We start from the raw sequence: 14,186 nt of genomic DNA, 5'->3' as shown, positions 1-14,186 counted from the left end.
TTTTCAGTCCATGTGTAGAAGTTGAGTGGTTTGAGTGAGTGAGTGAATGAGTGTGGAGCTGTGCAGAAAGTGTGAGAGAGGAGAGATGCACAGTGGTATGCCTACTGTATGTAATGCAACTTGACCCTATATCAATATAAACGGTGTTGTCTAAATTTATATTAATTTATATAAATAATTTATATCCATTGATATATTGTACATAGTCGTTATATCGCCCAGCCCTAGGTTATGTTAATTTGGTCAATAATGATCGATAGAAATAATGATTGATTATTTCAAAGGGTTATCAGTGACAGATGATTTGGATATTTTTATGTCTGGGAAAAATTTGGGATGACAGGGTTAAGATAGATTTGTTGTAAAACAACCTTACATTTACAAGGCCCGTTTCTTTGCATGTAATATTCAGATTTGAGGGCAGGTGAGCGGATTTCCCTCTAAAGTGATGGCGATTGCAGGTAACTCCCCCCTGAGCCCTTCTGGGGCAGTAGGATCTGTTGTCATAGATTACTGGGATTGTAGAGACTGGAGCTGGCAGACAGGGGGAGCACTGTCCAGATCTGAGGGATGGTGATGTCCAAATGAGACTGTCAATGTTGCAATTGGACCGGGTGGTGTGTTGCAGACACAATATGAAACCATTCCAGACAGTACTTTTGCACCTAGCCAGTCTGGATGAATGACATCCCTCCTAAATAACTGCCTGCATTCCCAAAAGAGGTTGAAAATGTCAATGAATGAAACACCTGCTTAGAGCCAGGTGTGCAGCAACAGCAGCCTGCTGAAACAAACACCCACTACAGCTGCTACAGATGGGGATGGGACCAGATACATACAGTCAGGTCCATAATTATATGGACAATGATACAGTTGTCATCATTTTGGCTCTGTACACCACCACAATGGGTTTTAAATGAAACAATGAATACCTGCTTAAAGTGCAGACTCTCAGCTTTCATTTAAGGCTTTTTTCAAAAATGTAGTATGAACCGTGTATGAATTACAACCATTTCTTCACACAGTCCCCCAACTTTAAGGGCTCATAAGTATTTGGACAAACTAACATAATCATCAATTAAACAGTCAGTTTTAATACTTGGTTGCAAATCCTTTACAGTCAATGACTGCCTGAAGTGTTGGACACATAGGCATCATCAGATGCTGGGTTTCTTCCCTGGTGATGCTCTGCCAGCCCTTTACTGCAGCCGTCTGCGCTTCCTGCTTGTGTTTTGGGTGTTTTGCCCTCAGTTTTGGCTTCAGCAAGAGAAACGCATGCTCAATTGGATTCAGGTCAGATAATATGACTTGGCCATTGCACAACATTCCACTTCTTTGCCTTAAAAATGTCTTTGGTTGCTTTTGCAGTATGCTTCAGGTCAATGTCCATCTGCACTGTGAAGCATCGTCCAATGAGTTTTGAAGCATTTAGTTGAATCTGAGCAGGTAATGGTGCCCCAAACACTTCAGCTTTCATCCTGCTGCTCTTGTAAGCAAGACAAGACTTCACTAGAATAAATACAGAGGGTTTATCACAAGATGCAAACCATTGGTTAGCCTTAAAAATGGAGATTAGAGTTTGTCAAAAACCATCAAAAAAGCCTGTACAGTTGTGGAACAGCATACTATGGACAGATAAAACAAAGATCAACTACCAGAATGATGGGAAGACAAGAGAAGGAAGAAGGGAAGGAACTGCTCATGATCCAAAGCACACCACCTCATCAGTGAAGCATGGTGGAGGTACTGTTATGTCATGGCCATGTATGGCTGCCAGTGGAACTGGTTCTCTTGTATTTATTGATGATGTGACTGCTTACAAGAGCAGCAGGATGAAAGCTGAAGTGTTTGGGGCTACATTATCTGCTCAGATTCAACCAAATGCTTCAAAACTCATTGGACGATGCTTCACAGTGCAGTTGGACAATGACCTGAAGCATACTGCAAAAGCAACCAAAGACATTTTTAAGGCAAAGAAGTGGAATGTTCTGCAATGGCCAAGTCATATCATCTGACCTGAATCCAATTGAGCGCGTGTTTCTCTTCCTGAAGCCAAAACTGAGGGCAAAACACCCAAAACACAAGCAGGAAGTGCAGAAGGCTGCAGTAAAGGGCTGGCAGAGCATCACCAGGGAAGAAACCCAGCATCTGATGATGCCTATGTGTCCAACACTTCAGGCAGTCATTGACTGCAAAGGATTTGCAACCAAGTATTAAAACTGACTGTTTAATTGATGATTATGTTAGTTTGTCCAAATACTTATGAGTCCTTAAAGTTGGGGGACTGTGTGAAGAAATGGTTGTAATTCCTACACGGTTCATACTACATTTTTGAAAAAAGCCTTAAATGAAAGCTGAGAGTCTGCACTTTAAGCAGGTAATCATTGTTTCATTTAAAACCCATTGTGGTGGTGTACAGAGCCAAAATGACGACAACTGTATCATTGTCCAAATAATTATGGACCTGACTGTAGATGTCAATCATGAATCTTTTCAGCATGGAGAACAAGTGGATTAAATCAGTTTTTAATAGTTAGCTAGAACCTTGATAGCTTTGTCAGCTATGTCACGGATAGTGGCACCCGAGAAACTGTGTGTGTGTTTTTTTAAGCTTCCTGACATTCCTATAGGTCCTGTAACCAAAGATGTGAGCTGATGTTGTGGCTGACTTGTGGGCTTGGAGCTGGTTACCCTGGAGGAGGACTGCTGGTGCAGTTCAAAGAGACCAGGAGCTACAGGCTGAGGGCCTCCACTTGTTCTTGGAAGAGGCTGCACTGGACTCGCCGAAAGCACCCAGGTCCGGATGTCAGCGTCCCAGAGTTGCTCCAGTGTCTCCAAGACCTCCAACCTGTTGCCATGCTGTATAGACCCAGATGGAGGAGTATGGGAGGGGTTCCTACCTCGTCTTGTCTCATGCTGGATGACCATCCAGGGCTCTGAAGGAGCGGGCTTGGAACAATTCTTTGTCCGGGGTTAGAATCAGGCCTGGGCCAGGGAGGTTCCTAACGGGACGGTGAGACAACCGGCAGCTCCAGCATCAGAGAAGGGTGGCGTCATTCCCAGGAATGTGGGAGGCTACTGTGGCCAGCTAGTTGATGATTCGCTCATCCTCTTATTTTGGATAGAAGCTAGAGATTCTGCTTTCACTTTTGACTATTTTTTGGGTTAGCTGACAGCATCCAGCACAGTCCAATGGAAAGGTGAGTAGAGGTGTCTTTATAAATATGTCACAGCAGGATTATATGTGGCATTGCTGCTAGCAGCAGCTTGAAAACAAAGCTGAAAATGTATATTCAACAGGGATGTTTAACACAGTGAATACAAATTTTATTCACATGACTTTTTTGCTCCCTGGGAAACTAATGCTAATGATATTCCAGCTGTTCACTTTAATCAAATCCATTACTTGGAATTTCATGACATGCTTTTTACTGATATAACATTGAATAATAATCAACATTTCCATCCTTTGTTTTCATCTCTATTTCCTATTGTGCATTAAGTACAGCAGTACACATTCCCCACAGACGCCATGTTTGTTTACTACTGTGGTCATGGCAACACTCTGATCAGCTCTATATCGCCTCCTTAAGGACTGACATGTGTTGCCTACACCAGTGTGTAAGACGCATGATGAGTGTATCCAGCACCAGCTGCACCAGGTATTTTTATTTACGTTCACGTGCCCATGTTTCTGCCTTTAGAGTATTAACAGACATAACACACTCACAAAGACAGTCATGACTGTATGTAAGTAAATAAATACCCCCCTGCACCAAAATCCCCTCTTAACAGGGAGATGCACAGACAGGTCAGTGGATAAGTACCTGTTGATCTGCTGAATATGCTCATGTTCTTCCCCTTAGTTGCAGTCCTGTGATTGGTGGAAAGACAGGAAGTGAGATGCTGAGTGCCAGCTGGCTCCTTTGCTTGTCCACTTGCTAAGAAGGCCATGCTGCTAGGCAATGCTGCTGAACCTGAAGTGAAAGAGAAAGTGCCTTAATTTAATCTGTAGAAGATACAATATGGCTACCACAAAGAACTGTAGGATTCTTATGCAGCTGTGTTTAGGCTTCAAGCCGTGAAAGGGCCTGAAGCACCCTATTGGGTTTGTGCCAGTGTATTATTATTATTATTATTATTATTATTAGGGTTTAAATCCTGAAGACCTGTGTAGCATTATAAGCGATATTATGCATTTGTTCAATTTGCAATGAGCTGGCACGAGCTAGAGTCATTAAAATATTTGCACCATAACTGTAAATGATGTCCTATTGTTTCACACCAAATTTGACTCCATTGGCCTGATGGTGGCACAATAAGTAACAGCCGAAAAAGTACTAATTTGGAAAGGCCAGGCCCCTCACACCATGAGTCTGATTGATTTAAATAGTCAGGGAATATTATCAGATATTTGGCCAATCTGGGAATAAATTCCTTACCAAAAAAATGATTCACCAGTGTGTTTGTAAAAGTGTCTAATAACCCGGACCTTATCAGTGAAAAATTGAAAATGTTTACCTCTGCCTTCAATAGCTTGTGAGGGGTAAAACTTGGGGTTTTTCAGGATTCTGAATTGATTGCAAGCATTTGTGCACCAAAACTACTCCTTGGTGGAAAAAAGGGCCATGCCCACTTTTCCCCACTCATCACGACTCCCTTTTTTTGGTGAAATAAATATAACTGGGTGCATGTAAATTGGAAAAGTAGCTTTGTGGGTTTATCTATCCATTCATTTGTCATGGTAAGTACTTGTTTGTTTGTTTACTGGTAACTGCTGTAGTTGGTTGGCATTCGCAGTGAGTGAGTAAATTTGGAGTAGCAGGTGCCAGATATGCTCAAACCATTGTGTGGATCATAGCCTGACACAATACACTCCACACATCAAATAGCAATACCATTCTATCATCTACATTTCTTTTACAACTGGAAATATTTCATGTTGCAACATTGATAATATGCATAGATGAATAATATAATATATATCAAGCAAACACTGGTGAAGGTGGCCAAGTCAGAGGATGAGTTGAGCAGAGGGAAGATGAGAAATAGTGATTTTGGCCACAAGTACTGGATGCAGAACCTCAACCACTTTTCCAATGTCAACTAGCATATGGAGGAAGGTGTCAGGAAACATGGGCCACTCCACAAAGACCTTGTTGAACTTGCCCACAAATGGTTTGAGGAGAACAACCCCTTCAACCACGATCGAGAAAAGCAGTTGCTTGTTTCCTTCTCAGCAGCTTCCATGAGCACTGCAGAAGACGCAGTCAACGTTGAGAGAGCGGCTGAAGTAGGGAGGGAGATGCAGATAAAGCTGGGTGGACAGTCAGTGACATAGACCATGGAGGTGAAGTTCAAGGTACAGGCTCTGTCATCGCTCAGAAAAATTCAATGAAAGGTCAGTGACAAGAACATTCACCTAAACTCACTCAAGTTGTTCAACTGACTGATAATCTTCGCCCAACGGGATATGACAGTCGAGACAAGCATAGAGTATGAGCTTACTTCTACTCCCTTCCCCTTGTCCTTGTTCAGCAACAAAGATCAGAAAATGAACAAGGTTTGAATCGGCAGTGTTTGGCACAGTTTTAGACACTTTGCACATATGTAGTTCTATTTCCAGGTGCGGGCAGAAGATACAGATGTGCTAATAATGCTGGTGCACCATAGCTCAAACATCGATCATCTACTCCTCTGAACCTTGTCGAAGGGCTCTTACAAGGTCAGGAAGATCCAAAAGCTCTCTCTGAAAGACAGAGGAACTACCTGCTTTTTTCTCATGCCTTCACCGGTTGTGATATGATTTCTGCAATCTGGGACCATTGGGAAATTAACTCTATTTGACAGGTTTTGTGCAGGAGACACTGATGAGCACATTGACATCTTCCTTTGCAACACATTCTCACTCCGACCTCGTCACATATTGACTTTTGGTCCACGTATGATGTGCAAGGTTCCCTGGATGCGCTGGTTGTTGACGTTCTGGGACATTGTGTCAAGTTCTGCCTGTTACATGCTTTGTCTTCTTTCAAGATAAACTTCTGTTTTTTTCAGGTTTAGGAAAAAAAGAACAGGTTTTGGCTTTAGAATCTTACAGGACGCGAACACTGCTCTCTTGGGTGAAAGTCGGTGTTTGTTGTACCCATCCACCACCCCTCCTGCCTGCGCTACCTGGACTTAAGCCGCCTTAACTTTCGTCCTTGTCCCGCCAGGTTTCCCCCTGACACCACTGGGTGCCATTAAACTATAATGATGACAGGCTGCGTATCATGCCGACGGTAAAAGATGCCTTTTTTTGTTGGTTTCTGACGTCGCAAGTCACTGCCCAAGTGCCGGATTTTGACAACTTCCGAGTGGCTCTCCTTGAGGTACAGGCTACTAAGGACACACTGATCAGGGCTGGTATGGCAGTTTTCCAGTGCATATACCATGCACCAGGTACAACTTTGGGTGCAACTCGATACAACATGTTTTTGCGGAAGGCAGCGGCCGGGCTGATCAAAAGAGAAACTCTACTTTGCACCTGCACAGCATTCTCTCCATGCCTAGCTCTAAACCCAGGACTGAATGCTTCTTCAGAGTATGTCTTTGGACCCCAGGAACTATAGATGAATGGTAGATTTCATGGTTATGAGTCAGTTCCAACACTAGACCCCAGAGTAGCTGCTCCAGTTCACAAACTGTAATTGTAATAGAGATTGCAGCAACCGGTAGTGCAGCTGCAAGAAGAATGGTGTCAAGTGTATCTCAGCATGCAGAACTTGTAGAGGCATTACATGCAAGAACTGTATCCATAATGACTCAGACCTAGACTCCTGGGACATTTGACATTATAGAGCAGTATTGTTTTCTAACTAGAGATACTGAAATAAATGAATAAAGCTACTTTTAAAATTTACACATAAAATCAGACGGGGCCCCTGTGGTTATGGTGCAAAACAAATGCTTGCAGTCAATTCAGAATCTTGAAAAACCCCTAGTTTGACCCCTCACAAGCTACTCAAGGTAGAGGTTAACATTTTCAATTTTTCACCGATAAGGTTCCTGGTACCCCAACTTTCAGCAGCTGTCACGGATTTTCCTATGGGAGTTGAACTTAAATCTTTTATATGTGTTTATTAGACACCTTTACAAACACATTAGTGAAGAAATTTTTTGGTAAGGAATTTATTCCCAGATTTTCACAATATTCCATGCCTAGATAGGTGACACTCAACTTCATCACAATGTCTTCTACAAAAAGCCTCTTGGACAATTAAGGCCAACATCATGGACATCTGATTATGTTTTAAAATAGGAAAGCAAAGTTAGAAAGACACATTATTAGCGGTGGGTCTGCAAAATGTAACAATTAAAATATGATGCATTATAATTAATCAAATGATCCATCATTAGGCTATATTAGAATTAAAAGCTCAGCCTTGAACAGACTTTTGTTCAAACACATTGTGCTAATAATACTTCTTTTGAATGCAGAACAGAAAGACAGCGTTTGCCTGAGGTCCTTTGCCCCCTAATCACTAAATCTGCCCCTCATAACAATAAAAGAACGGCACAGGATGAAGGGAGAGACACAGAACAATATGTTCTCATATTTATAAATAATTCCTTCCAAAGTCTTACAATACTGAAATTAAAACAAAGTAGTCCGTACAAGTCTAAAGAAATCACTTTCCACTGCTGAACATCTGACTGTTAATTCAGACACTTTGGCGTTGCGATGTAATGCTCCGCTCTGTCTATCTGCCTCTCTCACTGCGCTGCCTCAATCAGTCAATCAGCTCTGCGATCAGTGACAGTTTGGACTGAGCCAACTCAAAGGGTGGTCCAATAGTGTGTAATGTCCTTGCTATTTGTTATTGTCAGTTGAAAATAGTAAAATTGTTATTGATATAGGCTGCTTAAATATTATCACCTGATTGCAGGGACTGTATGATAATTTTATTCTTAAAAAGACAAAAAAAAAATGGGGTAGCAAAACCATTACTCTGAACCCCTTAATTGAATAACAGGAATGCGTTTGCTCCACGTGCTCCATTGCTCAGGCACCTATGGCCACCATCATGGATTTTTACTAATTTGCATGATGTAAAAAACAGTAATATGACATGTACTTTTTTGATTTTGACTGTTTCAACACCAAATTTGTTTGGCAGCATTATGGGATGGAACTACACAATTCTATTAAAAGGTGGTCAAAACATGGCCAAAATCAATCAAAAAGTCTTTGCAAAGGTTAAGGCTTACCAGGATTAAGGCCACAACTCAAGCTATTTAAGAGCAATCCTGATTAAACTCAGTGAAGACATCTTTCACTAAATTCAAGTTTTATGCACATCTGTTAAAGAAGGGCAAAATTGCAGGACTTGTAGTGTGCAGTTTTTTAAACTCTGCATACATTTTAATGATGAAAAAAGTGTGGTATTGGTCTCACTCCTTCTTTAGCCAAAATTGAACCAGCTGAAGTGACTTTTATCAGTATTGTAAAGCCTGAAACCTGCTAGCTGCTGCTTGTGGCTTTGATTTTTGCAACTGAGCTGTTGGCTGACATAGGGCTTAAACCTGGGATTGCCACTTGTGGCTATATTTAGGATTCAAGCCCTGAAGAGGCAGAACAACTGAGTCTGTGTCACTTTATTAGGGTTGAAGCCTCCATGGCAGAATCCTTTTGAGTTTATGCCGGTTTGTTTTTATCATTATTATCATATGTCGTCAGCCACTTCGGCTTTAATTCCCATGAGCTGGAAAGAACTAGAGATATGAAACTTGGCACCATAACTGGAAATGATGCTTCCCAACAAATTTGATCCCAATCAGCCTTTTGGTGAGGCTATAATTAACAGCTGAAAGACAGAAATATTTGACAGGCCATTCCCTCACACCTTGAGTCTGACTGACTTTAAGACTGACAGACATCTACAACTCAATGCACTCTACAAAAAAGCCTTCTGGACAATTAATACCACCATGATGGATGCCACAATTTGCATATTGTGAAAACCAGTGATATGAATGATGTGGGCAGTTATTCAGGAGTCTGTATTGGGGGTAATTTCCTATATCTCAGAGTCATGACCTTTCCTTTGGTGGGGGGGGGGGATGTCCTGTATTGGTAAATCTGTTTTATGGGGGATAATCTCCTTTATGAGTGCAGCTGGGAGGTACAAAGCTGGGGTCAGAGCTTCAGTATGGTTTAAAAGTCTGTATATTCTGAAAGTTGGCAGAGAACACTTGGGTTTTCTCTCCATGCTGCATGCATTAAAGAGACTTGATTCCTCACATCGAGTCCATCACTTCAGAGAGAGGAATTTTCCTTACAATGGGCTTTTTGTGATTTTGACTCCATCACATTAAACCTCGTTTACAGTATTGTGGTACTGAAATACACAATACTACTACTACAAATTAGCAAGCTAATTATATATATATATATATATATATATATATATATATATATATATAGTACAGGCCAAAAGTTTGGACACACCTTCTCATTCAATGCGTTTTCTTTATTTTCATGACTATTTACATTGTAGATTCTCACTCAAGGCATCAAAACTATGAATGAACACATGTGGAGTTATGTACTTAACAAAAAAAAAAGGTGAAATAACTGAAAACATGTTTTATATTCTAGTTTCTTCAAAATAGCCACCCTTTGCTCTGATTACTGCTTTGCACACTCTTGGCATTCTCTCCATGAGCTTCAAGAGGTAGTCACCTAAAATGGTTTCCACTTCACAGGTGTGCCTTATCAGGGTTAATTAGTGGAATTTCTTGCTTTATCAATGGGGTTGGGACCATCAGTTGTGTTGTGCAGAAGTCAGGTTAATACACAGCCGACAGCCCTATTGGACAACTGTTAAAATTCATATTATGGCAAGAACCAATCAGAAGAAAATCCAGTGGCCATCATTACTTTAAGAAATGAAGGTCAATCAGTCCAGAAAATTGCAAAAACTTTAAATGTGTCCCCAAGTGGAGTTGCAAAAACCATCAAGCGCTACAACGAAACTGGCACACATGAGGACCGACCCAGGAAAGGAAGACCAAGAGTCACCTCTGCTTCTGAGGATAAGTTCATCCGAGTCACCAGCCTCAGAAATCGCAAGTTAACAGCAGCTCAGATCAGAGACCAGATGAATGCCACACAGAGTTCTAGCAGCAGACCCATCTCTAGAACAACTGTTAAGAGGAGACTGCGCCAATCAGGCCTTCATGGTCAAATAGCTGCTAGGAAACCACTGCTAAGGAGAGGCAACAAGCAGAAGAGATTTGTTTGGGCCAAGAAACACAAGGAATGGACATTAGACCAGTGGAAATCTGTGCTTTGGTCTGATGAGTCCAAATTTGAGATCTTTGGTTCCAACCGCCGTGTCTTTGTGAGACGCAGAAAAGGTGAACGGATGGATTCCACATGCCTGGTTCCCACTGTGAAGCATGGAGGAGGAGGTGTGATGGTGTGGGGGTGTTTTGCTGGTGACACTGTTGGGGATTTATTCAAAATTGAAGGCACACTGAACCAGCATGGCTACCACAGCATCCTGCAGCGACATGCCATCCCATCCGGTTTGCGTTTAGTTGGACGATCATTTATTTTTCAACAGGACAATGACCCCAAACACACCTCCAGGCTGCGTAAGGGCTATTTGACCAAGAAGGAGAGTGATGGAGTGCTGCGGCAGATGACCTGGCCTCCACAGTCACCGGACCTGAACCCAATCGAGATGGTTTGGGGTGAGCTGGACCGCAGAGTGAAGGCAAAGGGGCCAACAAGTGCTAAACACCTCTGGGAACTCCTTCAAGACTGTTGGAAAACCATTTCAGGTGACTACCTCTTGAAGCTCATGGAGAGAATGCCAAGAGTGTGCAAAGCAGTAATCATAGCAAAGGGTGGCTATTTTGAAGAAACTAGAATATAAAACATGTTTTCAGTTATTTCACCTTTTTTTGTTAAGTACATAACTCCACATGTGTTCATTCATAGTTTTGATGCCTTCAGTGAGAATCTACAATGTAAATAGTCATGAAAATAAAGAAAACGCATTGAATGAGAAGGTGTGTCCAAACTTTTGGCCTGTACTGTATGTGTGTGTGTAACCCTAATGGTAGACTGGTGTTTCTTCAGCATTAATTGAACAGCTCTTATGTAGTAGTGTGTATATCATGATATGCAGCTGAGCTCTTGGCACTGACTCTGTGACCAACCTCAGTTCAGACCACTACCTTTCATGTTTGGGTGGCTTGTGTGCTTAAATTTTACCCCTCAGACAAAGAAAAGACAAGAAGTCCTCAGTCTTGGGTCGGCGTCTTGTCAGACAAGTGACCATGGCCAAGTTGTGGCTGTGATTACTTTGTGCTGGTGTCATCAACACAGGAGATCCTGGGGAGCTGGGAGGGGACTGGGCAAACTTCCTCTGCGCTTGCACCTTTGGTCTATGCACGCACACACAAACACACATACACATACACACACACACACATATTCACATGCAGGCAGTTGCAAGTTCATGAGGTACATACATGTGAAACTATTGCAGTCTAATATATAACAGTCAGTAAGTCTATGATTCTAATGTTACTTTATGTATTTCAGGATTGCTCACACATTGATTTATTTGTGCAGCCTGCCATGATTAAAACATCTGCCGCCACAAAAAAGATTTTCTATTTTGGAGCTGGACCGTTTATCAGGAGCACTACTGAAATATATAAACATGTTTGGTCATTTATAGCACCACACTGTCAGACTGTAGAGTGCACTTGTGGCTGGATGGAGAAGCAGATCATCAGATGCATTGAAATTGAAATTTAAGCTTTCATTCTGCTGGGTCTAAAAGTTTGCATTCATTTGCAGCAACTGCTTCTCTCCATCACGAGTCACAAACTGCTGCTGAGAAAAAAAAAGCTCATGGAGAGCTCTACCTGCGCTGACTGCACAGACTTTAGAGAGGGGGCACAGAATGATACGCAAGGACACACCCCCACTAAACAAACTATACAAGCAAAACAAGACATGTAGGACAAAGTTACAAAGCTTTTGTTGAAGCTGAGAGCTGGTGATCCATATTTATCCATATTACTATTATTACTGACATTACTGACAGCACATAATATCAGTATAGTGTCACCCCTGTATGTAACCGGCGAATTTGCTACTTCCCATGAGCTCTCTGAGCTCTTTCAGTCAAATAAATACATTAATAAACATCTCTGTTAAATGCCACAATCATATAAACAGATATACAGCTGTCACTAACAAACCTTTCAGTCTTTCTAGCCAAATCAGCTACCCGGCCTGTTGTGGGTGTGTGGTTTGGGCTAATGTAAGCTGCTGTGGGTGCTACTGGATTAGCTGTTAATGAGAGTCTGTTATCGTGCAGCAGCTCGAGTTTCGGCACAGGGGTCACGTATGTTACTGTGCCACTGGTTTAGCTGCCAAGGAGAGTCTGTAGCTGTGCAGCAGCTCTTTCTTTGGTACAGTGGGCTTTTATCCATCACTGTCTCTCTCTATACCCCTTATAATTCACAGCCTGTAGGTTAGCGGAGGATCTTCTGTCTCTGCTCTGGTAATGTCATTATTACCCATCCTGCAGTGAGCTAGCTTAGTGTACCTGCCTCCCAGCGTGTCTCAGTTGAATAGAATGTTCTGGTTTAGGGGTGGGAGGGGCAGACAGCATGTTGCCTGTTCCATCCTGTGGGCTGCCTTGTTGTGCCCAGTGGTACTGAGATCATTATATTAAACACAGTGTTAACTGTATGTTTTATTTCCCAAATGTAATAGGATAGTTCAACAAATCTTTCGATTTGTAATGCATATCGAGCTGAAAGCCTGATACCAAATGGTTCAGTTCAAATATGTGTTAAACCCCTTATTATAATATATCTATAGCAATTACATACCATGAAAATAAGCTTTTTTTCCCCCTAATGCACCACTGAGCAACTTTCAATGTTGTATCCAGTTCTCTTTATACATCCATGATTGGACTCTGTATAGCATATTCAGGTATAGCAAAGCAAGGACATAGTATTAAAAGTGAGCCCATGTAAACACTAGACTGTGATTACATTAATGGCATTATTTAATATAGATCTGCTTTACAGGTCGGGGCATTGGTGGCTTAGTGGTAGAGCAGGCGCCCCATGTACAAGGCTGTTGCCGCAGCAGCCCGGGTTCGAGTCCAGCCTGTGGCCCTTTGCTGCATGTCACTCCCTCTCTCTCTCCCCTTTTCACGCTTGTCTGTCCTGTCAAATAAAGGCTAAAAAATGGCCCAAAAAATACCTAAAAAAAAAAAAAGTGCTTTACATGTGACAAGTGGATTACTTTTGCCAGTGTGGGGTAGGTGGCAGCACAGCACACCTTTTTTTCAACTACTTATAGGTGAGTCATACACACTGAACATGCAAACACATATGCACAAACACACACTAGAGCAGCTGACCTCTTGCTGGCAGGGTCAACCTTGTGACGATGTATACTAGCAGGGCAGCGCTGTTGAGGGCGTGTCTGTAAGGACCAGCTCCAGCTTGGACTAGCTGACAGGAGGGACTGACACTGGCTGATGCCATTAACCAGGGAACCTACAGAGAACAGTTACAACTTTAGTTACTTACAAGAAGCACTTTTACTATTTTAAGAACTGATCTCCACCTACAGTGTCATAGAAATCAAAGCGCTGTGAACAAAACTATAACAAGAACAGTAAAAGATATGCTTGAAATATTCTACTAAACTACTGAATCACGAAAGCTCCGTTTCCACCAAGCAGTCTGGTATGGTTCAGTTCAGTTCAGTATGCATTTTTTTTTTGTTTGTTTTTTGTTTCCACTGTGAAAAGCTGTGGATGGTACCAATGGAACCATTCCTTACTGTCCTCACCTAGTAGGCCTACACAAATCTGGTACTAAAAGGTGGAGCTAGAAACACTGCAGTCCACTGATTGGTCAAAGGATGTTTTACTGCCTCTTGCAGCAGCTATAGACTGAGGAAAAAATGACTTAATTCACAAGGCCAACTGCTGGCAACTTTTAATGTGGAACATTTACTTGTAATGTTACTCAGTGCATAAGTTGCCAACAGGGATAGGCAGTTTTTCCAATACATGTATTTAAAATACGTATTTCAAACACAAAATAATATTTTGTAATTTGTATTTTATTGCAGTGATGAAAATGCATTG

General features: G+C 41.8%; 1 protein-coding gene across 1 annotated transcript in view; it reads right to left on the bottom strand.

The window, feature by feature from the left end:
* LOC117264343 (uncharacterized) overlaps window positions 1-13,568 on the bottom strand; it is a 42,454-nt gene extending 28,886 nt beyond the window's left edge. The window contains exons 1-2 of the mRNA XM_078172034.1: window positions 13,449-13,568; window positions 3,828-3,977 (exon numbers count right to left, since the gene is read on the bottom strand). Of these exons, the coding sequence (XP_078028160.1) occupies window positions 3,828-3,954 (127 nt within the window). The 5' untranslated portion in view covers window positions 3,955-3,977; window positions 13,449-13,568. The remainder of the gene's footprint in view (window positions 1-3,827; window positions 3,978-13,448) is intronic.
* Window positions 13,569-14,186: the final 618 nt, after the last annotated feature.

Source organism: Epinephelus lanceolatus, chromosome 10 (assembly GCF_041903045.1).
Source record: "Epinephelus lanceolatus isolate andai-2023 chromosome 10, ASM4190304v1, whole genome shotgun sequence".
Classification (NCBI taxonomy): Eukaryota; Metazoa; Chordata; class Actinopteri; order Perciformes; family Serranidae; genus Epinephelus; species Epinephelus lanceolatus.
Note: the sequence above shows the minus strand (reverse complement) of the source record. Positions and strands in the feature narration are given on the sequence as shown.